The sequence below is a fragment of the Lissotriton helveticus genome, chromosome 3_1 (assembly GCF_964261635.1).
Source record: "Lissotriton helveticus chromosome 3_1, aLisHel1.1, whole genome shotgun sequence".
NCBI classification, from domain to species: domain Eukaryota; kingdom Metazoa; phylum Chordata; class Amphibia; order Caudata; family Salamandridae; genus Lissotriton; species Lissotriton helveticus.
In genome coordinates, this window is record NC_136061.1 from 1776277199 (window position 1) to 1776303575 (window position 26377).

At 49.5% G+C, this 26377-nt stretch overlaps 1 protein-coding gene across 1 annotated transcript in view; it reads right to left on the bottom strand.

Annotated features, from left to right (window-relative positions):
• Positions 1-26377, bottom strand: part of ARID1A (AT-rich interaction domain 1A) — a 579170-nt gene that overhangs the window by 273107 nt on the left and 279686 nt on the right. The window contains exon 8 of the mRNA XM_078682637.1: positions 5599-5893. Within this exon, the coding sequence (XP_078538763.1) occupies positions 5599-5893 (295 nt within the window). The remainder of the gene's footprint in view (positions 1-5598; positions 5894-26377) is intronic.

Genomic DNA, 26377 nt, shown 5'->3' on the forward strand with positions numbered 1-26377 from the left:
GCCACCTGAGCAAGAAACATGTTGACCTGATCAGAGGGTTGCAGGTATTTTGCTGAGCACACTTCTCGGCATATATCTCCCCTCCCACCTTTTTAACCAAGGGTGTCAGCCACGCCAATAAAATTCCTTGTGGACTGACCCACCTTTTTTATTTTTAACCACTCCTTCACGACTACACCTTCACTTGCCCTCTCACCCACACGCACCATATGGCCGGAACAAAAGATCTCCGATAAAGAGCCCCGTTACGGGTGCCTGTCAGACATTGCAGCGCCAGTCTGACGAGGAGCAGAACCCATATGATGAAGCATGACATCTAGCTTGCTAGGTGTGTGAGGGTTTTAGTTCCACAAAGGGAAATGCCCTTCCCTTCCTTCCTTTCCTCTATGCTGCACGCACTCTTGTCTCACACACTCTTGTCAGGGAACTTTGTACCCCTCTTGTGCTACTAGTCGTCCGGACATGTACACTGGACCCGCCAAATATTGTCCGCATACGGTTCCCCTTATTGTTGTTGTAATAGTCACAGCAAAGCATTGGTTGATGCAATTTTTAGGGAAAAGGTCAAACACTTTTTGTGGAGAACTTTTTTCCAATTTTTCTTAAAAACCTCAAACAATAGCTATATTTTGCCTATTTTCTCAGCACCCTCCTGAGGAATCCACAAACCCAGGGTACCTTTCAGATCCCCAAGACGTTGGAAAAAACAGGACACAAATTTGGCGGTTAGCTTATGTGAAAAAAAGTTGTAGACACTTAACCTCTAACCCCAAATAGCCAAAAAAGGGTTGTGCATTCTAGGGGGAACGGGCCTAGCGTCGAAACGGTTAAAGAGACTGAGCAGAGACAATTGCTATGGTATGGAGGGACTCCTAGGACTTTGTTTGGACGATGTGTATGGGAGGCATTGCACTCCCCAACGCTAGATGTGTTTATTGGGCACCAACGATGGTGGTCATTAATGTCCGAGCTTTAGAGACCCAGCAAAAGAAAAGGAAATGCAACAAATGGGGAACAGGAAATGCATACATTAGTAGGTAGGGGGTAGTGAAGATATAGAAACCTGATGCGACTGACTGTGGTGGTCTAAGGTCAAAACCTTGAAAACACCTCTGTGGAAAGGGGAGAAGTCAATAGTTAAAAAGGCTCCCTGACAGTGAGACATATAAAGCAGATCTGAACTAGGGAAATCCTCAATACAAATGGTGTAAACTGGGTTTTCACTACTTCAAAGAGAAAATGACCTACAACATACAGTATTATTAATATATGTAACTGAAGCAGAACCTTTGCACAATGAAGGATGGGTAAAGATACAGGAAGAAACCCTTCTCAAGAGGGGGATACTGGGAAAATCAATGGGACGAGTCTGTGTCCCAAATACATAAAACTCAGAAATAATATGCCAAAGACCACCCACAACACTTATGAAATTACAGAGAATTATATGCAGAAATCAAATTAATGGCCTTATTACATTGCACTAAAAGGTAGAGGCATGCAGTTTCCCTCTATTTTCATGGAAAAGGAGCCGTTGTCTGAGAAGGCAAAAGGAAATGGCAGAAGGAATGGTGAAGAAGAGAACAAAGAAGGAGAAAAAACAACAATAAGGAGAGCAAAGTGGCACAGAGGAAAGGGAGAAAAATTAGAGATGGATGGAAGACCAAAGGACACACAGAAAGAAGAGTCCACAAGTACTATGGAGGAAACAGAAGGACAAAAGAAAAGGTACGGGGTTGATAAGAAAGGACACAGCAAAGTAAGGAGCAGAAATGTATGGCAGGCGACCGAAACTAGCTCAGTGAATAACCCCCTCCCTCACACACACAAAACACCAACAAACCAATGCTGGGACATACTCCTCTTACACTCGAAGAACACCTTCACACAACACCCTCATTAAAACTAACCCAACATTCACCCCTACACTTGTCTGCCCATAACTTGCCCAAAGCATATCTCTACCTACCCTTCACAAAGCATATAACTACATCCCTCTTCCTATCACCGCAATAAACATGTACCTCAGTGCACTCTCTAAAACAAGTTTCAACAGTGCATTATAGAAAATATACTTTTACAAAGTTTTGAATCTACGTTTTAACATAATGCACTTTACACTGCAAACTGATAATCAGACTTTACATTACTGAAAACGTAAACACTCTTAATATTAACTCTCTTAAAATATCGCCCCTTTAGAGCCCCTGGAATTAATTCTCCATTTATAACTTCAACTTGATTGCACACATCATTAGAATCTAGCGTCACTATGGGAGCACCCATTACCATTCAGGTATCACTACAATAAAAACAGTAGAATATATTTTTATTTCATCAAATTATAAGCTTCAATTCAATAAAAAAAACATATAAATAATGTTCCTAGGCATTTCTGTTCTCTGACTTTAGTATGTCTTTCTTATCAGTTCAGGGCCATTTCCCCTGCGGGGCCTGTACCATTGGAGCCCAGACTGGACAATCAAAAACAATCGACATGAGCAGAAACAAACCGTGGGTCCAGACCAATTTCACTAACTGTAATAGTGAAAATGTGATCTATCTAATCACTTGCCCCTGCAGAAGCCAATATGTGGGCATGACTACTCGTAAAGTTAGGCTGCGCATGCTAGAGCACAAGAGCACCTTCAGGTGCAGAAAAGCCAATACGAAATTGACGAAAAAATTTGTTGAGCTGGACCACAAAGGGTAAGATTTTTTCTGGACAGTGCTAGAAAAACCGTACATACCCCCCTCACATCAGTAACGTGTCGAATTTCCTCTTCACTAAAGAACAGAAGTGGGTATATACATTGCGCTGTGACACAGTAGGTATAATGATGCCATACCATGGACTGCTATACACAAATAAGCAGGTTCATAATGGTCTTGATACTGACATATGCTGTACTGTGGACAGGGGTCACATTTGACAAGACAATACACTACATTGGAGTACCTGATCTAATGATTATGACATTCTGACTCTTTGTCCTATATAGGCACCAGGCGACACGAGCACCATTTTTTCTACTATTATTACAATACATGTGGTTGCTGTGTACGCCTGTCATATAAGAATACTTGTAGAAAATCCAGTAAGGGAAAATCGCGATCGATCGTATTTTATATTATCTTTGATCGATCACAATTCTGCCGATTTTGGGGTTATGAGTGACATTCCCATTGGGAGAGTCACACTACAAGTCATGTGTTTCTTTGTATTTTTGGACCTCTGTCTTGTTATTGTTTCTTATTTAGGTATTGTCTGACTAAGTGCGAAGAAGTTCCTATTCGGTGGTGAGATATATTAATCCATTTCTCTGCAAGGGCGGTCAGATTAAGAACCACAAGGTTTGCTACCAGTGACGCCATTTTTGTAGTTTTTGCAATGGAGCGCTAACCTTGAACTATTTTTTCAAACAAATGATCCTTTTGCCAAACGATTGATGGGGGTTTCAGTGCTCGCACAATACTCTGGTTAAAGTGGTACTAAGGGAGGATAGTGATTGAATGGCTATATACACGTTTGAGTGGCCATGAGTAATCGGATATTGAACAAACTACTAATCCCTACACACGTGAAGTCATTCGGTAGTTCTAGATGACGTGTTGGGCAAGCGACCAGCCGGCCGTGATGAGTTTCACCTGGGGTTTTCTTAAAAAGATATAAAAACCGAACGCACAACCTGGACGTCACCTCCACTCACAGCTCAGGCAGAGCTCGAGGCAACGAAGGACAGGTGAGGTGCAAGGGAAGGTTATATGCGGCTCGGGCGCTTGCATGTTGTTCGCTCTGTTCTCTTTTCTCCAGAGTGTGTTTTTATTACGTACTCTGACCGGTGTAAAGACCTTCTTCCTTCCATGACCGGAGTAAAGACCTTCTTCCTTCCATGACCTGGCATACCTAGTCTGCAATATTAGAGTGTTTTTGGTTGGCGTCTTATACTCCTGGAGACCGCATGCAGACAAATTGTAATTGAATATGAAACTAGCACCATTGATATTTTTACAGGAAATTAGATCAAGCCCTTTATTTTCATTTCATTGTTGTAACATCATAGTGTTTGGTTTGAACTTTGGAGCAGTGCACATTAGCAATTGGATTTTTTAAGATGACTATCACTAATTTCACAGATGGTCGTTTAGATTACATCCAGAGGTGTCTGAGTATAGCTGACCTTTGCGAGATGCAGATTTTATGCCATGTTTTTCACTTTCTCATTCTTTTCTTGTTTAAGTAAACCCCACACCAATAGACCAAGCTATTTTCTCCACTACACTGTACAGGCGACATTGTAGGTCTTTAAATGATGCATTATAGATTGGGATTTAGGTATTAACTATGAAGATAGATGAGCCGAGTAATGAGGAGATCTATCCTTATCCATTCGCCTTTTACCATGCCAGGTGAGGTCCATTCCTTGTATTCTACGGGTGAGCAAAGAATTTTATTATCTGTTGCATTTCAAGTATGTTGGCAGGTTGAGGTTGAGAATAATTTACATACCTCTGTATTATTTACCAGTTTTTGAGATTCTGTCGTTGTTGTGTTCTGTTATCAGCAGTATCAAAATGTATGATTTGTTTGTTTTAGGTGCCCTTTACATCCTGTTGAAACGGAGGATACGTACTTGGCATGTGAGGTTGTATTCATTCCAACCTATACTTACATTTTCTCACTGTTTACACAGTATTGTTAATGCAGTAGCAACAAACTAGGTAGGTCCTGAAGAAAGCCAGGGACTAATTGGTCCTGAAGGCTGAAACATGTCGACTGTATTGATAGGCAGTGATGTTTAAAACTGCTTTTTGCACTGTTTTTTACCAGGATTGCAACAGATACCCCAATAAAAGTTTTTCTGTGGTGTAAATCCTTTTTAACCCTCACTTACACTTTTGCACTGCACTTAACATTCCCACTAGAATTGTCTTTGGGACCACTTCTACAGGGTTCGTTAGAACCTGACTGTGCTCTTTCTTTCTTTTGGTTTCTTTCAGAGGACCCCTTCACAATATAATCCACTAATTTCTCCTCTATGATCAATAGGACAAGTGGATGGTAGGATGGAAACCCAGATGATGAGACTGATCACTGTGGTGATTGATTGGAATCCAATCATTCATAAGGATCTTTTTACTTTATAATTCTGTCTTTTGACACTTTTCCACAGCACAATCGGCTAGGTATCTTATTTTACTGGTAGATATCTGTTATAGTAGACCCCGGGTTTCTTGTTGTTTTTGCCAATAGCGTTTGGGGACTTAATCCGTGGTAGGTCTATAATATCCCTAGGACCCTAAGTCACCTTTTTTATTGTTGTTTTTCTCTGCTCAGACCATATTGAAGATAGGCAATTGATTATTTTGCTTTATCGCCAGTTAAGGAATGTAACAGAGCATGCATCCAACCACTCAGTATCCCCTAAATCACAACATATCTGTACAATATCACCATTCCTTTATAAACCTAAACCATATTCTGTTCACATTGCTTCTCCCAGGATAAGCCTCATAAGACATGGAGAGTACCACCCAACAGAACCAAACTTGAACACAATCCCAAACCTCACAGGTGGCCAGCGTTCGTATCCTTACCTGCTCTGGATAGAGTTGACAGCATGCATAGCAGCAGCTGCTTCTTGGGCTTTCCTGTTCATCCCGCCAGGTGGAGGGCACATGCCACTGCCCACCTGAGGGGGCATGGCCATGTTGGGTACATAGGGTCTGTTGCCCATGGCTGCATGGCCCATCCTTCCACCATACTGAGACATGCCCGTTTGACCATGCATCTGCCCACCACCAGCCATGGGGTTCATGCTGCCACCCATTCCAGGACTTGAGTAGTTGGCATTAGGCATTGTGCTGTAGCCTGGTTGCCTAGAATAACCACCTGAGGGAATAAAGAATAAATGGTTACGCACTTGTAGACCTGATTCTGCATTGTATTTATTTTATTTATTTATTTTGAAAGTTTTATATAGCGCGGACAAGATCCTTGCAGATATCAGAGCGCTTTATAGAGAGAAGTACATGAGAAAGCATAGTCAGACAGATAAATCAATAGGTCAAACAGTACAAATAGGTGGCTAAAAAGCCAAACACGTGAGTAATAAAACAATTAATACAAATAATCAAAAGTGTCAAACATGTAGCACATATTGGTGCAGAGTACTAACAGTGTTCGAGATAGTAGTTCAGGTGTATTTAGCCATGAGGATAGCTTTTACTTCCTTTTTAAAGAGTGTAGTGGAAGAGATAAGCCTGGTTTCGGGCGGGAGTGAGTTCCAGATCCTAGGCGCCATTCCTGAGAAGGAGCGCTTATAAGTTTTTTCCTTCCGGAATCTTCGAGGTTTCAACAGAAGATTGTTTGTGCCTCTAGTGTTTCTAGCTCCTCCAGAGATTGTCAGTTTCTGAGCGAGGTATCCGGGTGAGTTTAGATGTACCGCCTTGTGTGTCATGCAGGCGATTTTCAGATGTATTCTGGCTTCAAAAGGCAGCCAGTTCAGGGATTTCAAGTCAGGGGTAATATGGGAGTGCTTTTTTGACCCAGTGATGAGTCTCGCTGCAGCGTTTAGAGAAGCTCTTAGGGGTGCAGTTGTAGTTAGGGGGAGTCCGCAGAGGGCGGTGCTGCCGTATTCAATTCGAGGGAGGACTAGTGCCTGTACTGCGGTTTGGAAGTCTTTGGCTGGGAGGAAGGGTTTAAGTTTCCTCAGGGTGTTGATCTGGAAGTTCGCTCCCTTTGTTGCCTTGCTGATATGTTGCTGCGTGTTCAGATTGGTGTCGAGTGTTATGCCTAGAGATTTTGCTGAGTCCACGATGGTGGGTTGGACATTGAGTGCGGTTAGGTTTTTAAGCCATATTTGAGTGGTGGAGATCTTCGCTGGAGGTGAGATCAGAAGGAACTCTGTTTTCAGGGCATTGAGTTTGAGATGATTATCGGCAAGCCAGGATTGGGTGCATCTGATCGTTGAGTTCAGGAGCAAGATGTCTTTGGGGGACTGTAATTTGAGATAAAGTTGGGTGTCATCTGCGTACATGTGAAAGTGTACATTGGATGCTTGTAGCAAGGTGGTGAGAGGTTCCATGACTAGGTTGAACAGAGTTGGGGATAGAGAGGATCCTTGGGGGACACCTAGCGTTACGGGTATTGGCAAGGACATCAGGTTGTTACTCTTGAATTTCTGCGACCTGTTGTGAAGAAAGGAGGTGAACCACTTGAGAACAGTTCCAGATAAACCCATTCTTGTGTTTAGTAGCTCTAGTAAATTCTCATGTTTAACGGTGTCAAATGCTGAAGAGAGATCAAGGAGGATGAGGAGGCAGGTGTCATTTTGGTCTAGCATTTGAAGTGCGTCGTCAATTATGTGAGTCATAGCAGTTTCTGTACTGTGTCCTGCTCGGAAGCCCGACTGGTGAGGGTTGAGGAGATCAAATTTCTCATTGTGTTTAGTCAATTGTAGTTGTGCGCATTTTTCCAGCAGTTTGGCGAGAGTGGGAATATTGGTAATGGGACGGTAATTGTTGAGATCAGCGGGGTCGGCTGTAGGTTTCTTTAGTAGAGGTGTGACCTGACCAACTTTGAGGGAGTCAGGAATGCTTCCTTGCTGGAGAGAGCTGTTGATAATTTTAGTCCAGAGAGGGATAAGCCAAGGGGTAAAGTCTTTTACTGCGGTAGCAGGAAGGGGGTCCGTGAGGTGATTGGATGGTTTCAGGGTGCTGAGCAGTTTGCCAATTTCTTCTTCCGAGTATGTGCCAAAGGTTGACCATGTAGCATTGTTTTTTGGTTCAGTGAGTGCTAGGCACTGAGGTTTGGAGAAGAGGCTTGCGTCAATGAGGAGATCGCTCTTTATGTTGTCCGTTTTTTGGATAAAGAAAGCAGCGAAGTCTTCACAGGAGGGTGCCTCACGCCCAGTGTTGAGTGGTTGGGGTTGATCCTTGGATTGTGATCTGATTAGCTCAAACAGTTTTCTCGGGCGGTTTTTTGCTTGGTCGAGCTGGAGGCTGAAGAAGTCTGATTTTGAGCGTTTTATTTTCCTGAAGTAGCCGTTTCTCTTTTTCTTCAGTTCTTTTAGGTGCATTGCCGAGGGAGCTGATCTCCATGCACGCTCTGCCATTCTCATGTTTCGTCTATCTTCATTAAGTCTCCCGTCGTACCATGGATTGGAGATTTTAGTAGAGACTCTTTTTAGCTGCATAGGTGCAGCCTCATTAATTATAGAGGTCATAGTGTTGAGATAGTGGTCAGTCAGTGTTTGAACGTCCGTATCGCCTGTCGGTGGCAGTAGGAGATTGCACCTGTTAGGGGGCAAAGAGCCTGGGTTGAGTTTTTTCATGTCTCTTTTCCAAACTTTGGGCTTGGAGAATTGAGTCGGGTTAACTTTAACTTTTTCATTGATAAAGAATGTGACAATAAGATGATCTGACCAGTCACAGGGTTGGATGGACTCGAGTTGGATAGACTCCTCTTTGGAGATGATCAGGTCGAGGATAGATCCTTTCTCGTGGGTCGGGCGGTTGCATATTTGGGTGAGGTTGAGGGCATCGAGGAAGTTTTTGAGACTATTTACCACCGCGTCATTGCGATCGTTCCAGTGGAGGTTGAAGTCACCAAGGTATATTTGGGTGAGCTGCCGTCCGGAATTGGTTGAGATCATATCCATGATTTGTTGGGAAAAGGTGAAGTTGTCCCTGGGTGGGTGGTAAATGCTGTGAAGAGAGCATATCGGTTTGCCCTCACTAAAAATGTCGAGGCAGATGTATTCCCAGGATGTTGGGGATGGTAGGGAGGTGGAGTTGACTTTCTGAACAGAGAGGTTGTTCCTGTAGATGCATGCAATTCCACCACCTACTTTGCCTGCTCTGTCGAGCCTGATAATGTGGTAGTTGGGAGGAACCAGAATGTCCATTATAGGTGTCGAAGATTCAGTTAGCCAGGTCTCAGTCAGGATGATTAGGTCAAGGTCCAGCGATAAGAGGAGATCAGCAATGGCGGCAGAATGTTTTGAGGCCGATCTGCAGTTGAGGAGAGTGCATTTGAGATGGGGTGTGTTGAGGGTGGTAGACGGTTCTAGATAGAGAGGGACTTTTCTAAGGTTATTGGGGATGGAGAGGGGGCGTGGCCAAGAGCCGAACATGGCGGACGTGTAGTTGCGGAGCTCCGTCCTAAGCCCACGATACCAGCATAATATCCTGCCTACCCGAAGTGCGACCCACCTAGTGATTGCGCCCGGAGCCTCAGGAGGTGAGCGGCGTGCAGCAACGGAAAGCCGCCCCCCTCGGGCATTGCCGGAGACACTGGGGAACTGGAGAGCCTGCTGGGGCCTGCTGCAACGTGGCGAGCCACGGCCTCGATTGGCCGACAGACCGCGCTGCTACCGGCGCCCTGTGTGAGAGACCCGCGCCGGAGCGAGCCTCGGAATCAGCTGGCTGGCCCGTGGACGTCGGCGGGCATCCGCCCCCATATAATACCCTGATACCTCCCCACTGGCGCTGAGATCCCCTGACGGACCTGCTCTGCCGGGCGGCCGCCCGCGACCGCGAGAGACACCTGGCCCGTCCCGCCGCCCGCCTGCACTGCGAGGAGGCACTCGCACGGACACGAGCATTGGCGAGGCAAGTGGGGCCGGGGGTGCACGGGGACAACCACTGGCATCAGGAGTCCGGGACGGTTGCCTGCGCCACACACCTGCCTTCTTCCCTTTGGGCCCCGGATTCCCTGAGCGACTGACACGGCGCCCCGCACTGTTTGGCGTGCGCTGCGTTAACCTGAGGGCAGAGGCACCGAAGACACTTTGAGACACCCGCACACGGCCCCTGCACTCGTCGCCGAGGTGGGGGCCCCCAGGCACCTCCACAGGGTTCAACCACACGGCGACCTGCGTGCGGACCACAGTCCACGTGATCCCTGCTGCTAGACCGGGCAAGGGGTGCCTTCCGTCCTCCCGGCCTCTGCTGGGACCCCCCTACCTGCTGACCGTGACCCCCCCCCCCCTCGGCACCTTGCTGGAGCCAGGACTGTGGCAGAGCGCGGGGCCCTCCGCGGGGCGACGACACACCAGCCAGGGGCGCTATCATTACCGCGGCGCCATTGACCCTCATTGCGCTGGGACCCTGCTAACTCTTGCTTCCCTCCCGCTAATTTGGGGAGCGGCGAGACCACCCTCCGGACCGGTGAGTGCGCCTCCTATAGCGCCACCCTGCAAACCAGATCAATGGGCAGAAATAAGGGCAAGACCCAGGGCCGGGGTGCTCCGACGGACGCGCAGTCCACGGGCTCAGAGGACCCACTGGCCTCCTCTAATGTGGACATTATCCCACCGACAGGGATGGGATCACAAGACGCCAAGCTGGACCTTATTCTCAACGAAATACGCGCCACGCGTGAAGCGCTGGAAACACGTATAGACACCATGGCGACGGGTCTCTCCCTGCTCCGAGCGGATCATAACAAATTGGCGGAGCGAGTCTCAGAACAAAAAATTGCGCTGAACGACCTCATCCCCCAACAGACGGAACACTCTGCAAAGCTGGAGGGCGTGGAGAAACAACTCAAACAGCTATGGGACAGGGTGGACGATGCGGAAGGACGTGCCCGCCGCAACAACGTCCGCATCCTGGGCATTCCGGAACGGAGCGAGGAGAGGAACCCCACCCAATTCGTGGAAGATTGGCTACGGAAAATGGTGGGCCCAGAGGATCTTACACCCCTGTACAGTGTGGAACGGGCGCACAGGATGCCGTCGAGACCCCCGCCACCGGGAGCACCCCCCCGTCCTCTGATTGCGCGCCTCCTCCACTACAAAGATCGTGACACTGTGCTGAGGGTGGCTCGAGAGAAGGCGCCAATACGCTATGACGACAAGACCGTCTCTATATATCCCGATTTCACGCCCACGGTCCAGCGAGCCAGATCCACCTTCCTGGGTGTGAAGCGCAAACTGCGGGAGAGAGACATGAAGTATGCGCTCCTGTTCCCCGCACGACTCAAGATCCTACATGGCAACAAATCCCACTTCTTCGACTCGCCAGAGGAGGCAGAGGAATGGATGGAGGTTTCGCTTGCACCACCGGCTTCGCGGGACCCATTTGCCGACGCTGGAAGCGACAGACAGAGGAACCCGCCGGACCAGAGGGGCACTGCCTCCAACGCCAGCCGAACCCCCCCCTCCCGGAGGTCGCCGGCGACGGCGCAGACCACAAGGGACCGGGCAGCGGGTCATTCCTCAGGGATGCAGCTGACGGAGGAGGCCCTTGCCGCGCACGACGCGATGGCAGCCGGGGATGGGGTCACCGTCACCACCGGCACCCACACTGAAGTTTCCGGGTCGGTGGACAGTCTGCAACTGCTCCCAAAGGTCACAGCCCAGATGGCAGCGGAGTTTTGATTGGCGACACGATTGGCCCTCTCCGGGTGGTAACGTATGACCGACCCCCCCCCCCTTTCTCATGACTGGTGGGTTGCAGAGGGGCACACTCTATCAATGGCTACCCAGCCAGAGCGGGCTATAAAGTGACAGTCACCGGAGGCCTACTCCCCCCGTTCTGAATATGGAACACATTGACTTGTGCCCACGTTGGGCACCCTTGTTTGGCTCCCGAGCCCGTTGGCCTGGGGACCCTTTAGTTAAGGGGATATACGTTCACGGGGCACTCTCACATAATACCACGGCGAACCTACCATGGTCACTCATGAGCTCCGCTCTACCACCACACACAAAAGGTTATGGGACCACTTAATGCCTATAATTTGTGCACCTGGAATGTGAGGGGACTGGGCTCGGTACACAAACGCCACAGGATTTTAGCACAACTTAACCGTAGAGGGATGCAGATAGCTTGTTTGCAAGAGACACATTTGAACAATGCTGAAAACGTAAAAATGCGCAAAAAGTGGCGCGGACAGCTCTTTGCCACCTCCTATTCTGCGTTCTCCAGGGGGGCGGCGATCTGGCTTCGCAATTCTGTCCCCTTCAAGGCGATGGAACAAATGATTGATAAAGAGGGGCGTTATGTATTTGTGAGGGGTTTACTAGATGGGGATGCCATTGTACTAGGTTGTGTGTACTCACCGAACGCAGGCCAGTCGGAATTTCTGCTCACTTTAAATGGGGTACTTGCTGCTTGGGCTGACCATCGGTGGATCATTGGCGGGGATTTCAATGCTGTACTCGATCTTACATTAGACAGGTCCCACCCCCCCCTATTGGCCACTGAGAGCAGGAAACAGGCGGGCGCCCTGACACGCTGGGCTGAGGGCTGGGATTTGGCGGACGCATGGCGCAGCACACACCCGCAGGAGAGGGAATATACCTTTTTCTCCCCGCCCCACCAGCTTCACACCAGAATTGACCATATCTTCTGTTCCCGCTCCCTGGCGACCTCCATTGTCCAAACCCAACATATGGGGAAAACCCTGTCCGATCACAACCCCGTTGAGCTCACCTGGCAGTGGGGCAAGCTGCTACCTCCTATCCCGGCTTGGAGACTACCCCCCGACTTGCTTGAAGACACAGTCTTCCGTTCATCCCTATCCGACACTATAGACACCTACTTTACCACGAATGCAAACACAGCCAGTACCCGGCAGATCGAGTGGGACGCATTTAAAGTTTGCCTAAGGGGGGAGGCGATGGCAGCCAGAGTGGGTAGAAAGAGGGAGGTCATCAGTCAATTAAGCGAAGTGGAGGGTTCCCTAGCATCCCTGGAGAGTGAGGCGGCGGGCACCAATGCACACTTCACACCGTTACAGGAGGCTCACATACGACACGCAGAGCTACTAGAAGACCTGAGGCTCATAGACTACAGGGAACACACAAATAGGCAGCATACACAGGCGGACCGAGCTGGCACCCTCCTGGCCCGACTCCTGCAGGACTCCCCACCTTGCCACCCAATCTTAGAAATACTGGACCAAACTGGTAAGCTGGCCACCTCCCAATTTGGGATTAATACGGCTTTCAAAGACTATTATACCACGCTGTATAGCCCCCCACCGCCGCAGTCAGAGTTCACCTATGAGACCTTCATGGGGGAACTGGTCCTGCCCCGACTCACCGACATACAATGTAAAGATCTACAGCGCAACATCTCTCTAGCGGAAATTAGACAGGCGATACGGGCACTCCCTAGAAATAAGGTCCCTGGCACAGATGGCCTACCGGCCGAATTCTACACAACATTCATAGATCTCCTTGCCCCGCGTTTGCATGCTCTCTATTTGGAAGCCTTGCGGTCGGCCTCTCTGCCGCAATCGTCTATGCAGGCGTTGATCACATCCCTCTTAAAACCAGGCAAAAGCGGGATACAACTGGCCGACTACAGACCCCTGTCCCTTCTGAATACTGATTCGAAGATCCTGAGCAAAGTACTGGCGACGCGTCTAATACAATATGTGCCGCAGTTGATCCATCCCGACCAATGTGGTTTTGTGCCAGGCCGGAGCACGGCCATGAATCTCAGACGCTTGGCCCAGCTGATGCTGGGAGGCAGGGCAGATACGGATCCGGAGGGCTGCATATCACTGGATTTGAGGCAGGCATTTGACTCCCTTAGATGGGACTACATGTTTGCCACGCTCTTAAAATTTGGGATACCGCCCGAATTCGTTGCCTGGGTCAGGCTTTTGTACACTCTCCCTACAGCGAGAGTGCGCACTTCCAGGCACATTTCGGGACCTATAGCTATAGCCAGGGGCACCCGGCAGGGTTGCCCGCTCTCCCCTCTTCTGTTTATCCTCGCCCTCGAACCGTTGCTTTGCAGACTCAGGGCACTGGCCCCCCGTTATGGTATCCTGAGACATGGGACAGCACATATTGTGTCCGCCTATGCCGACATCATATTGTACCTTTGGGACCTGCGGGGCGCCATGGGCCCCATACCCCAAATATTTGAGGACTTCCGGGAGATCTCAGGCCTTACCATAAGCGAACCCAAGTCCTATGGTTTCGCCTTCGGGACCACAGACTCTTCCGCTCCCTTACCCTTCACCCCGCACGAGTTTCAGGTAGCGGGCACCACCTTCCGGTATCCAGGGATGCACATATACAGGGAGGCTGGCATGATGATTGACGGCAACCTTGGCAGGACCCTGAGAGCATTGAAGTCACAGATCCAATTCTGGCTGACACTGCCCCTCTCAGTTGCTGGCAGAGTGGCCATTTCCAAAATGGTAATGCTACCTCGCCTTGTTTACCACTTCACCAACCTGCCGTTCCTGATCCCAGCCGCGACATTTAAACACCTCGACTCACTACTTACGGAACTTGTATGGGGTCATGGGCGCAGACGTATTGGCCTAGCTAAACTACAGCTCCCCTCAGGCTCCGGTGGTATGGGCCTTCCGGACTTTAGGGCATACAACTATGCGTGCCAGCTGCAATGGCTAGCCTACTGGGTGGCGGGCCGTAACCTTCACGAGATCAATATGACGGAGAGGGAACACGAAAGAGGGGACGTGCACAAGTTGCTCCTACCCCGTTCGGAAATACCGAGAGATGCCCCGCCACTCCTCCGGCTGGCGGTGACATATTGGCGGAAGGCAGTGAGGTACACTTCCCCCGTGACTTCGTATGCTCCCACGATCCCACTTCTGGGCATCTCGCTGGGCTCGGGCACGCTCACGACAACCAGGCTAACGCCGTGGCTGGATGCGGGTGTGACGCATGTGGGAGACCTGTTCGCGGAAGGGCGCCTACTGTCCTTTACGGATTTCAGGACTATGCACAGCGTCCCCAGAGGCTCATTCCTTCTGCACGCAGGCCTTGGTCACTATGGAACGCACACCTGGGCGCCTGAAGGACGGGAGGCACCTACTAATCCCCTGGTAACGATGCACTACCTTATGGGCACGGGCGGCCATTTAACCAAATGGCTCACAGCTAGCATAAAAACCGGAAGGGCGGTCTCGCTAGAACCACTCAGGGCAACATGGGAAGGTGACATTGGTAGACCACTGCGAGACAAAGAATGGGAACGCATCCTCCAGTTTCCCAAGAGGGTAGCCAGAAACCCCAAGTACAAGTTTATCCAGCTGATGGTGCTACATAGAGCCTACCTGACTCCGCATCGCCTGCACGTGATGTTCCCCGACGCGAGTAGTAACTGCCCCCGATGCGACGCTGACGACGCATCACTACTACATATGCTATGGCAATGCCCCAAGTTGGGCCATTACTGGGCCACCATCGCTGACACGCTTGAGGGTGCTGGCGCCCGGTCCCAACCACTCACCATAGAACATACACTATTAGGCCTGGGACCGTCGACACGCACTAGGACCGTGGCGACACGTTTCACAGACTTGGCCCTATTACTAGCGAAGCGAGCAATCACCATGAGGTGGAAATCCCCCAGACCCCCTGACCCGGACTTATGGAAAGCAGAGGTAATAAGGTGGGGCAAGGCGGAAGGCGAGGCGCTGCAGCGAGAGGAACGCAGAGGTCTCAGGAAAACACTGATCTCCCTAGACTGGTTCACTGTGCTGGGGACCTTTGAGGCTGGGGAGGAGGAGGAGGGCGGAGGAGATACGGATAACTCAATACACACGGGCTGATAGGGCCCAACCCCTCAGGCCATTCATGATATAAGGTGCACTGTGTTGAGGTGCGGGGGACCCCGTACCATTGACGATTCTATCCCAGCCTGCCCAAGTGTGTGGGAAAAAAAGCGAACACCAAGGAACTGTAATATGCGGGGCATCTAGTGACCAGGATGTAAATATCGCAATTATACGCATGTTTGTGGAGTGCCGGGAGGGTTCAATGCGGGTGGGGGGGGGGGGGGTGGGTAGGTAAAGGAAATGTTCAGTCGTTATGGTTCTTCACGAAATTGAAAATCAATGGTACTGTGCTCCTGTAAATACTGAGCAGACATATGACTGCACAATTCTGATTATTGATATGCCTGAATGTGTATGTAGCTGCTCCAATTACTATGCTAATAAACAGATTTTCAAAAAAAAAAAATTGGGGATGGAGAATCTGCTGTTTAGTGTGGGGGGTCTAAGGGGATTTGAGTGTATCGTGGGAATGTTGAGGTGTGGGGTGGTTGTGTGATTTTGGGGGGCTGGGTCATAGGAACGGAGAAGGGTGAGTGTGTCGAGGTCAGAAGTAGAGTTGTGTGTGCGACGAGGGCGGTTGTTGCGATTGTTAGCTGGGACTGAGGTCAGGTTGTTGAGATTGTTAGCTGGGATTGAGGTCAGGTTGGGGGAGAGTTGAGTGAGAGAGTTAGTCGGTAGGGTGGGGGACCAGTTGTGCGGGGAGGTGTAGTTGTTTGAGGGGTTGCAGGGGCGACGGGGGGGACGAGGGCAGTTGCTGCGCCTATGAGCAGGGATTGACGCCCGGATTGGGGCGTGTTGCGTGAGTGAGTCAGCCGGCGGGGTAGGGGACAAGTTAGGAGGGGAGGTGGGTGAGGGGTGTATGGGGTGTGTGGAGAGTAGTTCTTTGATGATGTGTATGTCTTCTTTGATCTGATTGAGGGTGGCCATGATGTTGTCCATCGTGGGGTAGGTGGTGGAGGTGGGGGCGGCAGTCAGAGGTGAGTGGCTGACCAGGGAATTCGTGTGCAGGTGGGAGAGTGGGCTGGTGTTCGAGGAGGTAAGCGTTGTGTTGGTGTATGGGAAGGTGTTAGGGGGAGAGAGGTTTTGGGCGGGAGGGGTGTGTGAGAGGTAAGGAGGAGATTGGTGGTATGAGTGAGGGCATTTATGGTAGGCGGGGGGGTCACGGTGTCGGCTGGGAGACTGATAGTCGTGATGGGGGTGCTGGAGGGGTAATGGGGGCTGAGAGTAGGAGGGGCAATGGGATTGGGGATGGTCCTGTTATGGGGAGGGGGAGTTAAATTAAGAGAGGAGGTGTGTTCTGCGTGGTTGGTTAGAGGGTAATGGGAACTGAGAATTGGGGGGATGAAGGGGGGATTTGTCAAAGTGCGTGTTGTTCTGGTGCTGGACTAGGTTAGGTGTGTGGTGGGTGGGAGCTGTGCTGTCAGGGGTGAGCGGAGTGTTGATGCCCGCTGTAGGTGTGAGAGGAGTGTTGATGGTATGTGTGGTGTTCTGAGGGTTGGTAGAAGGGGTGGGGGTGTGAGTGGTGTATGAGGGGGAGCGATCTGTGTCTGTGTTTGAGGCGTGTGTTACAACTGCCTGGTGCTGTATTGGGATAGAGGGGTTGTGGGTGGGAGATGGGCGGTCAGGGGTGGTAGGTGTGTCCCTGATTGTGGAGTATGTAGCTGTGAGGTCATGGTTGGTGGGACTGGAGGGGATATGAGTGTTGGTCCGCGAATGGGAGAGGTGCTCTTTGAAGGTGGGGAACAAGTTGTCTAGCAGTTCCAGGTTCCTGTCTGTGGATTGAGATAGGACAATCCCGTTATTGTAAATGGTGATGGTGGCTCTGCCTGGGAAGAAATGAGATGGTGTGATGGAGAGAGTTAGTCTGTGAGCGGATTTTCTGGTGGAGGAGACGGAGAGTAGGGTGAGGAACGCTTTTCTCCATTGAGCTCGGCGTGTGGTGTGGAATATGATATCAGTGTTCAGGGATCCATTGACCGGTGAGAAGTAGGTGTCAGCAAAGGGGGTTTCAGGGTGTGACCTAAGGAAGTTATGTTTAAAGCGTTTAGCGGCTTTTTTGGTGAGTGACGGTGGGTAGTTGATTTTATATGTGTGACTGCCGATAGGATCCATGTTGCGATGATGGATTAGGTGGGTATGGGAGAATGCACTATAGTGGTACACATGTGCAGAAAAACAAATACATACAGTAGGTTACACAGTGCAAGAGTAGTACTAGTGATCAATCAGCATAGTCCAAATGTAAGAGTGTGCCGAGAAACATATACATGCAATAAGTTATAGAGTACAGAATTGGCACTAGTGATCAATCAGCATAACCAGGATAAAACGAGTGTGCAGTAGAGCAAATACATACGGTATTACAAAGAAGAACAAATACATACGGTATTACAAGGTACAGAAGTGAAGTCTAATGCTGGGACAGGATACAGAAGCAAATTGAATATGCTACTTACCAGTATGCATCTGTTCTTGGCATGTAGGGCTGCTAACATTCATATCTTAGCATTAGATCGCCGCCTAGTGTTGGGTCCGGATGATCGCACATTGTTGTCCTGGAAGAGTCTTCGAAGTATCCTGAGATAGGTGGCTCCTCCCCTGGACTACAGTGCGCATGGGCATCGGCTCCATCCCCAGATTGTTTTTCGCCATTGTGGCAGGAGATGGAGTGAAAAGTGTAAAGGATGTCCATGCTAATGAATAAATACAATAGTATATCTGCAGCTGCGACAGGCACCGGGGAGGAGGGCGGGCGATATGAATGTTAGCAGCCCTACATGCCAAGAACAGATGCATACTGGTAAGTAGCATATTCAGTTCGAGGCATGTGGGCTGCTAAATTCATATCTTAGCATAGAATACATAGCAGTCCCTCCATCAGCGGCGGTTGCCCGTGCCAGCTGCAGAAACCTGAAAAAGTGTTTTGAGAACAGCCTGTCCTACAGCAGCTTGCTGCTTGGAATGCACATCAACACAGTAGTGTTTTGTAAAGGTGTGTGGTGTAACCCACGTGGCTGCTCTGCAAATATCCTCTAAAGGAATGTTCCCTAGGAAAGCCATGGATGCCCCCAGTTTGCGTGTGGAGTGCGCCCTTGGGGGTATTGTTAAAGTGCGCTTGGCCTTTTGATAACATATCTGGATGCACTTAACAATCCATCTGGCTATCCCTGCTTTGGAAATAGGGTTGCCTTTGTGTTGTGGTGCGAAGGCAACAAAAAGTTGTTTTGTCTTTCTAAAGGGTTGTGTTCTGTCTATGTAGTACATCAACGCCCTCCGTACATCTAAGGTATGGAGCATTCTTTCTGCCACCGTTTGCGGGTTTTGAAAGAATGCTGGCAAGTCAATAGTTTGGTTTAGATGAAACTGTGACACCACCTTCGGAAGGAATTTGGGGTTAGTGCGTAGCACTACCCTATTTGGATGAATTTGAATGAATGGCTCTTGGATTGTGAGCGCTTGCAGCTCACTGACACGCCTCAGAGACGTAATAGCTACCAGGAAAGCCACTTTCCACGTAAGGAACTGGAGTTCACACGAGTGCAGTGGCTCAAATGGCGGTCCCATCAGTCTGGTGAGAACGACATTGAGGTTCCACACCGGAGCTGGCGGTGTTCTTGGGGGAATGACTCGTTTCAGACCTTCAAGGAAGGCTTTAATGGCGGGCACTCTGAAGACAGAGAGATGCTGCCTGTTTTGAAGATAAGCCGCTATGGCGGATAGATGTATCCGAATGGAAGGGTACGCTAGATTGCACTTGTAAAGATGCAACAGATAGCAAATGATGTTGGGGATAGATGCATCTAGCGGGTTGATGTCATTGGCTGTACAGTAAATGACAAAACGCTTCCATTTCGCAGCATAGCATGCTCTGGTAGGTGGCTTCCTTGCCTCCTTGATGATGTTCATGCATTCTGGAGGTAGGTTAAGGTATCCAAACTCTAGGACTTCAGGAGCCAGATCGCCAGGTTGAGCTGTTGCGGATCTGGATGCTGAATTTCTCCATGGTTCTGCGTCAAAAGACTGGGCGTGAGGCGCAGTCTTTGATGCGGCACCACTGAGAGTTCGAGGAACGTGGTGTACCAAGCCTGGCGCGCCCACGTTGGAGCAACTAGGATGAGAGTCATCGCGTGTTGCCTTAGCTTTCTTGCGACCAGCGGTATCAGAGGGGCTGGCGGAAAAGCGTACGCAAATTTGCCTGACCAGTTTATCCATATCGCATTCCCCTGCGACTGTGGGTGAGGGAACCTGGCGGCAAAGTGTTGGCATTTTGCGTTTTCTTTTGTGGCAAACAGGTCTATCTCCGGATGACCCCACTGCTGGAAGTACGGGTGGAGGACAGATGGGTGTATCTCCCACTCGTGCATTTGATGGCTGTACCTGCTGAGCAGATCCGCCATCTGGTTGTCCTTCCCTGGGAGGTGTTCTGCCATGAGGAAAATGTTCCTCTGAATGGCCCACTTCCACATGCTCTGAGCCAGATGAGACAGCTGTGGCGAGTGGGTGCCTCCCTGCTTTTGAATGTAGTACATCGCAGTCATGTTGTCCGTCCGGACTAACACTACCTTGTTGCACAGATGTACAATGAAGGACTTGATCGCCATGAAGATTGCCATCAGTTCTAGATAGTTGATGTGCATCTTTTGCTGCCGCGTCGTCCATAGTCCCTGCACTGTGTAAGTGAGCAGATGAGCTCCCCATCCCTGGAGAGATGCGTCCGTTGTCAGGATAATCCGCGGCACAGGCTCTTGGAACAGTCGGCCCTTGCAAAGGTTGTGTGGAGTCCACCAATGCAGAGAGTCGTATGCCCGACTGGTAACCAACACTAGGTCTGTCAATTGCCCCTGAGCCAGTGTCCACTGATTCGCTAAGCACTCCTGGAGCGGGCGCATATGTAACCGTGCGTGAGGGACTATGAAGATGCAGGAGGCCATCATGCCTATCAACTGCATGAATACTCTCGCCGGAAGCGAGTGTTGTGGTCTGAACTTTTGGATCAGAGACTGCATGCTGTCTATCCTGACCTGGTTTGGCTGAGCCATGGCCGTCAGGGTGTTGATCGTCGCACCTAGGAACTGCCGGACATGTGCTGGTTGTAGATGCGACTTTGGGTAGTTCAGCGAGAAACCCAGATCGTGAAGAAGGTGAATTGTAGTTGACATGTCCGCGGCGCACTGTCGTTCCGACTTGGCTTGCACGAGCCAGTCGTCGAGGTAGGGGTAGACATGGATGTTCTGCCTCCTGAGGTGCGCTGCTACCGTCGCCAGACACTTGGTAAACACCCTTGGGGCTGTGGTGACTCCAAAGGGTAAGACCTTGAACTGGTAATGCTTGCCTTGAATAGTGAACCTGAGGTATTTCCTGTGGGACGGGTGTAGTGGAATGTGGAAATAAGCATCCTTGAGATCTAAGGTTGCTAAGAAGTCCCCTTGGTTTAGCAAGGGAAGAATCTGCTGCAGTGTGAGCATGTGGAAATGTTCTGACAGTATGTACAGGTTGAGGGGGCGTAGATCTAGAATGGGTCTGAGAGATCCGTCCTTCTTTGGAATAAGGAAGTACAGGGAGTACACCCCTGTGCCTTCCTCTCTCACCGGCACGAGCTCGATTGCTCCTTTTTGCAGCATCACCACCACTTCCTGCTGCAATAAGAGCAAGTGCTCTGCGGACATAGGCCTTTGCCTTGGCGGGATGTTGGGTGGAGTGGATTTCAACTCTAGGCAATAACCATACTGGACTAGTTGTCGCACCCACCTGTCTGTGGTGATGTTTCTCCAGACGGGCAGGAACTGCTGCAGTCTCCCCCCGACAGGTGTTAAGTGGTCGGGGGGCAGTGACGGAGAGTCACTGTTTGCTTGGGGTAGAGGAGCGGGAGCTGTTGTTTCCTCTGCCGCGACCTCTGTTGCTGTTATTTCTGTAACCTCCCCTGTTCTGCTTTTGGAACGAGGATTGTGCTCCACCTTTTGAGAACTGAGACTGTTGACCCATTTGTCCTCTGGTGACTCCACGTGCACCTGAGCGACGAAAATTGTTGCCACGAAACTGTTGCGACTGGAGGGCCCCCATGGACTTAGCAGTTTCTGTGTCTTTTTTTATTTTTTCTAGGGTGGTGTCAACATCTGGACCAAACAGACTATCAGGATTGACTGGCTGATTAAGAATGGTTGTCTGTATATCTGGTTTAAACCCCGAGATGCGGAGCCACGCCTGTCGTCTCAGCATAACGCTAGTGTTGATAGCTCTAGCAGCTGTGTCTGCGGCGTCAAGTGCACACTTGATGGCTGCGTTTGAGATTAGCTTCCCTTCCTCAATAAGCAGTTTGGTGCCTTCTTGGAACTTTGGAGGCAGGTGTTGTATAACCTGTTCTAGGGTGTCGTAATGCGCCCTATCGTAACGTGCTAAGAGTGCCTGTGTATTGGCAATGCGCCAAAAGTTTGCGGCCTGCGCAGCTACTCTTTTGCCCCCTGCCTCTAGCACTTTGGACTCCTTATCCGGGGGAGGAGCTTCACCCGTTGTCTGGGAGTTGGCACGTTTCCTGGCATTGGAGACCACAAGAGAGTCCAGTGGCAACTGTCCCCGAATGTATGCGGGGTCTGCAGGTGCAGGTCTGTACTTCTTCTCAATGCGTGGATTGACCACTCGTGCCCTGGTAGGCTCCTTAAAGATATCCCCCGCATGCTTGAGGACTCCCTTAAGCATAGGCAGCGTTTTTACTGTCCTTTCAGAGACTGAGAATGTGTCGAAAAGGAAGTCTTCTTCTATCGGGTCAGCATGCATGTCCACATCATGATTGGCCGCTGCCCTCTCAAGTAGCGCATGAAAACCTGCTGAATCCTCAGTGGGGGATGCACGTGCATTAAAAAGCTGCGGGTCCTGCCCCACATTTTGGGTGCCCTGGTCACCAGTGTCATCATATGAATCCGGTTGTGCATCTGGTTCATTGATAGGGAAATTGTATTGTTCATCCTTATCATACCCCTCACCCGCAGAGTGTTCTGGTGAGGGAGTAGGGCTCCGTCTTGGAGGAGGCAGGATTGGTTCTGTGAGGCCTGAAGCATCAAGGGGCACCCTTTTCTTTTTCAGTGGGATGACATATGAGTCCACTGACTCTGAAGTTATTTTCCTCTTATAGAGGGTCAATTTGCCGGTGTCTGCGTCGATGAACTGCTCTGAATCATCCTCTGATTCGAGAACCCGACGTGGAAGTGGGCCAGCCGTTGAAGAAACCGTCTTCTTCGGTGCCGATTTGGTGGAAAAGGCTTTCGGCGCCTCCTTTGGCGGCAAAACAAAGAGAAGTTTACCAGAAGGCTTCGCTGGATTGTCTGTTTGTGCCTTCGGCGACGAAATCGGAGCCGACGGAGCAGAGGCCTTCTCCCTAATTCGCTGTAGTGATGCGGCGACGAGGGACGCCTCACTCTCAGTTGGTTTTGGAGCCGACGAGGATGTTTTGACCTTTCCTTCGGATCCGACGTCTTTGTGGGCCTTGTGGGCTTTCGACGCGGAACCCGCTGTCACCGACCCCGAGTCCTGGGACCGGTGCGCAGACGTGCCAGTCTTCGATCCGTGCGCCTGCGTAGACTCCGTGGAGCCGGCCTTTGCGGGCTTGGACGGCGGCGCCGATGCTGATCCGTGCCGACCATCTTTTTTAGAGGACCCCTCCTCAGGCGTCGATTTCGAATGAGCAGCAGCGGAATCGACGGACTTCTTCGACTTTTGCGGACCGGAGGTCGACGGAGTCGATGGAGTAGCGGGTACAGTCGTTTTCGCTGGCACGGCAGCCATCTTAGGGACGCTCGAGTCCTTAAGTTTCGGTTTCGTTTTCGGGTCGGCCATTTTAGATGGAGTCGATCCCGATGCTTTCGGTTTCGGTTTCGATACAGTCTGCTCAGCAAGTAAGTCCGTGGCCGGGCCAGAAGGCGGGGCTGTGGCTTGCAGCATGGGGTCGTGGGTAAGGCCTACAGGCGATCCCGTGACCCGGTCGGTATCCTCGAAACCTTCGGGGCAGAGCTCGTCCCCTGAGCTATCCGCCGCGGCCCCATAAATCTCTTCGTCGTCTCCTACCTCGTCGACGTATTCAAGGCCTTGACCCACGACACCGTCGTCGTCTACCGGATCCGCCTCGACCTCCGTCTCGGGTGGGGAGATCTGAAGATGATGACCCTGGTCCTCTTCATCTTGGTCGCCGAAGATGTTTTCCGGATCCGGGGCCGCTTGTCTAGCTTCCATGCGCACCGCGCGCCGAAGCTTGAGAGTCTTCTTAGACCGGAACTGTGCACAGGCCTTGCACTTGCCGTCGTCGTGGTCAGGCGAAAGGCATTTGTTACAAACGGGGTGTAGATCGATGTGTGGGTACTTGGACCCACAAAGCGGGCAGTATTTAAACGGGCTCCGCTCCATGTCTGAAAAGTTTTGCAGTCGAGTCGCGATGAGAAGGCCTCAAAGTTCGAAAAGCGAAACAAGACTCCGCTTATTCCGGCTCCAAGAGACGGAAGACTCGAGACCGTGCGCAGACAATACCGACGCAAAAAGCGAGGCCTTTTGGCCGCTAAAAGATAGTTTTTCTCGGTTTCGACAGAGAGACGTCGAGACCACATCCGAACCCAATGGCGGAAAAAAACAATCTGGGGATAGAGCCGATGCCCATGCGCACTGTAGTCCAGGGGAGGAGCCACCTATCTCAGGATACTTCGAAGACTCTTCCAGGACAACAATGTGCGATCATCCGGACCCAACACTAGGCGGCGATCTAATGCTAAGATATGAATTTAGCAGCCCACATGCCTCGAACATCAAGTTACATGGATCAAAAGTGACCCTAAGGGGCAGAAGTGACACTACAGATCAACCAGAGATATATGGATCAGGAGTGACCCTAGGGGGCAGAAGTGACACTCGTGAGCAACCAGCGATATATGAGGTAGTATGAGGTAGTAGTCGGTGCCTTAGAGAGAAGAGTGAAAATGGATGCAGGTTGTAGAACTGTGCATAATAGTGCAGAATACAGTAGAAGTATATGATGCATGAGGTAGCAGTCTGTGCATAACAGGAGAGAAAAAGTGGGGATGGGAGCAGGTTGCGGAAATGTGCAGAGTAGTGCAGAATACAAGTGCCAGTGTAATACTGATGAAATATAAGGACAGGATACAAATACAACAATTTACGTGAATCAAAAATCAAAAATGAACTGTAGGCATCTTCACTAAAGTAATAAATGCTAGGTTGTGTTTGTAGGTACTGCAATGTAATTTTGCAAAAGGGGATTATATGGATAGGCTTTTTTAGGAGTTTATTTAATGCATTTTGTGATGGTTGATCTATACACACACTCTGATAATCTGATAAATTAGATATCAGTGTGTCTGGGTCACCACATGCTGAAGGGAATTATTCTAATGTTTATGACTTTAATGAAGGTGCCTACAATGAATTACGATCTGCTTCTTAGAAGTACTGTGGCATATACAGCAACATCTGCCTAACAAGAACAAATCAATTATGCTGCAAAACTGTAGAAAGGCAGCTAGAAAGTCAAATGGAAGAAAGCCAATGGCACAAGCACTGTCTGTAAGACAGAAGCAGAAAACACAGCTGTCAACACAATGAGAGGGATGCAAAAGTAAGATCTGATACTTTCCTATAATCAAAATTAGTCACTGTAGGGCAATAATGAACACTAGAAAACGTTCAACCTACATGCAGGATCTCCAGAAGCTTTTGCTAAATAGACCAACCCCTTCACACCATGAAATATAACAATAATTCAGGAAAAAAATTGCCTAAGTTGTTTTAACTTTTTGATTTTCTCCTTCCTTTAAAATAAGGAAAATAGTAATGTACACAAGATACCTTGAAGAAAAAGTTTAATTTTCAGACATGCAGACACTCCAAGGTCACAATAGACTGCAGTGACAGTCAAAAGCAACACTTTGTGGGAGCTAGTATCAGGAGAAAAAATATTTACACTTTATACAAGCACTCTCCTAGCTTTTTCACCTGCTGTTTGCATATTTAACGAAGTAACCCATGATTAAATACTAACACTGCATGTAATCAATTTTGCCTTCACTATCATGGAACTTTAATTAAAGAAAATCATAAAGTTGTGACTTCAGGATAAAAAAGTGAAAAAGATTTTAATATTCACTAAACACATTGTACAACTGTCTCAACTACTTGTGTGCCAGCAGGAGGTTGAAAACTGGGGCAATAGATTGGCAATGATAACAAAAAATGCTTATTTACCAGTAGGAGTAGTTTTACATCTTCCAAAAAGTTCTGGATTCATATGCTAATGTATTATTCCACCATCTAGTGGTTAGGCCCGAAAACTTCTTGTTAGCCCCCCGCATCATCTGTAGCCATCAAACATGCGCCCCAGAAGTCTCTGTGTGTAATCGAAGTCTTCAAATTATTTTTTCCATTGGCGACCGGTTTTGTACTCGCTGGCTTCTGTTATATCTCTCAGAAGTGTAGCATCTTTCCCTCCTTGCCGCACCTCATTTCCAGGGGAGATGGTGGGTCGCATGTGAATCCAGAAAATTCCTAACGCTGCAAAACTACTCCTACTTGTAAGTAACCATTTTGTTTTACAGCATTAATCCTTTTATGGGTTCACATGCTGTGCACTGTTTTCGTATCGGTATTCTGGGTCACTGTTGATGATGGTCTAAAAATGAGGTTGAGCTTACCAACGGATGCTTCAGTACTCTCTGTCTCACTTGTGTCTCCTTGTTTATCTGAACAACAGTAAGTAACCATTTCGTTTTGCAGCATGAATCCTTTTCTTGATTCACATGCTGTGCATCAGATTACCTAGTGGTTTCT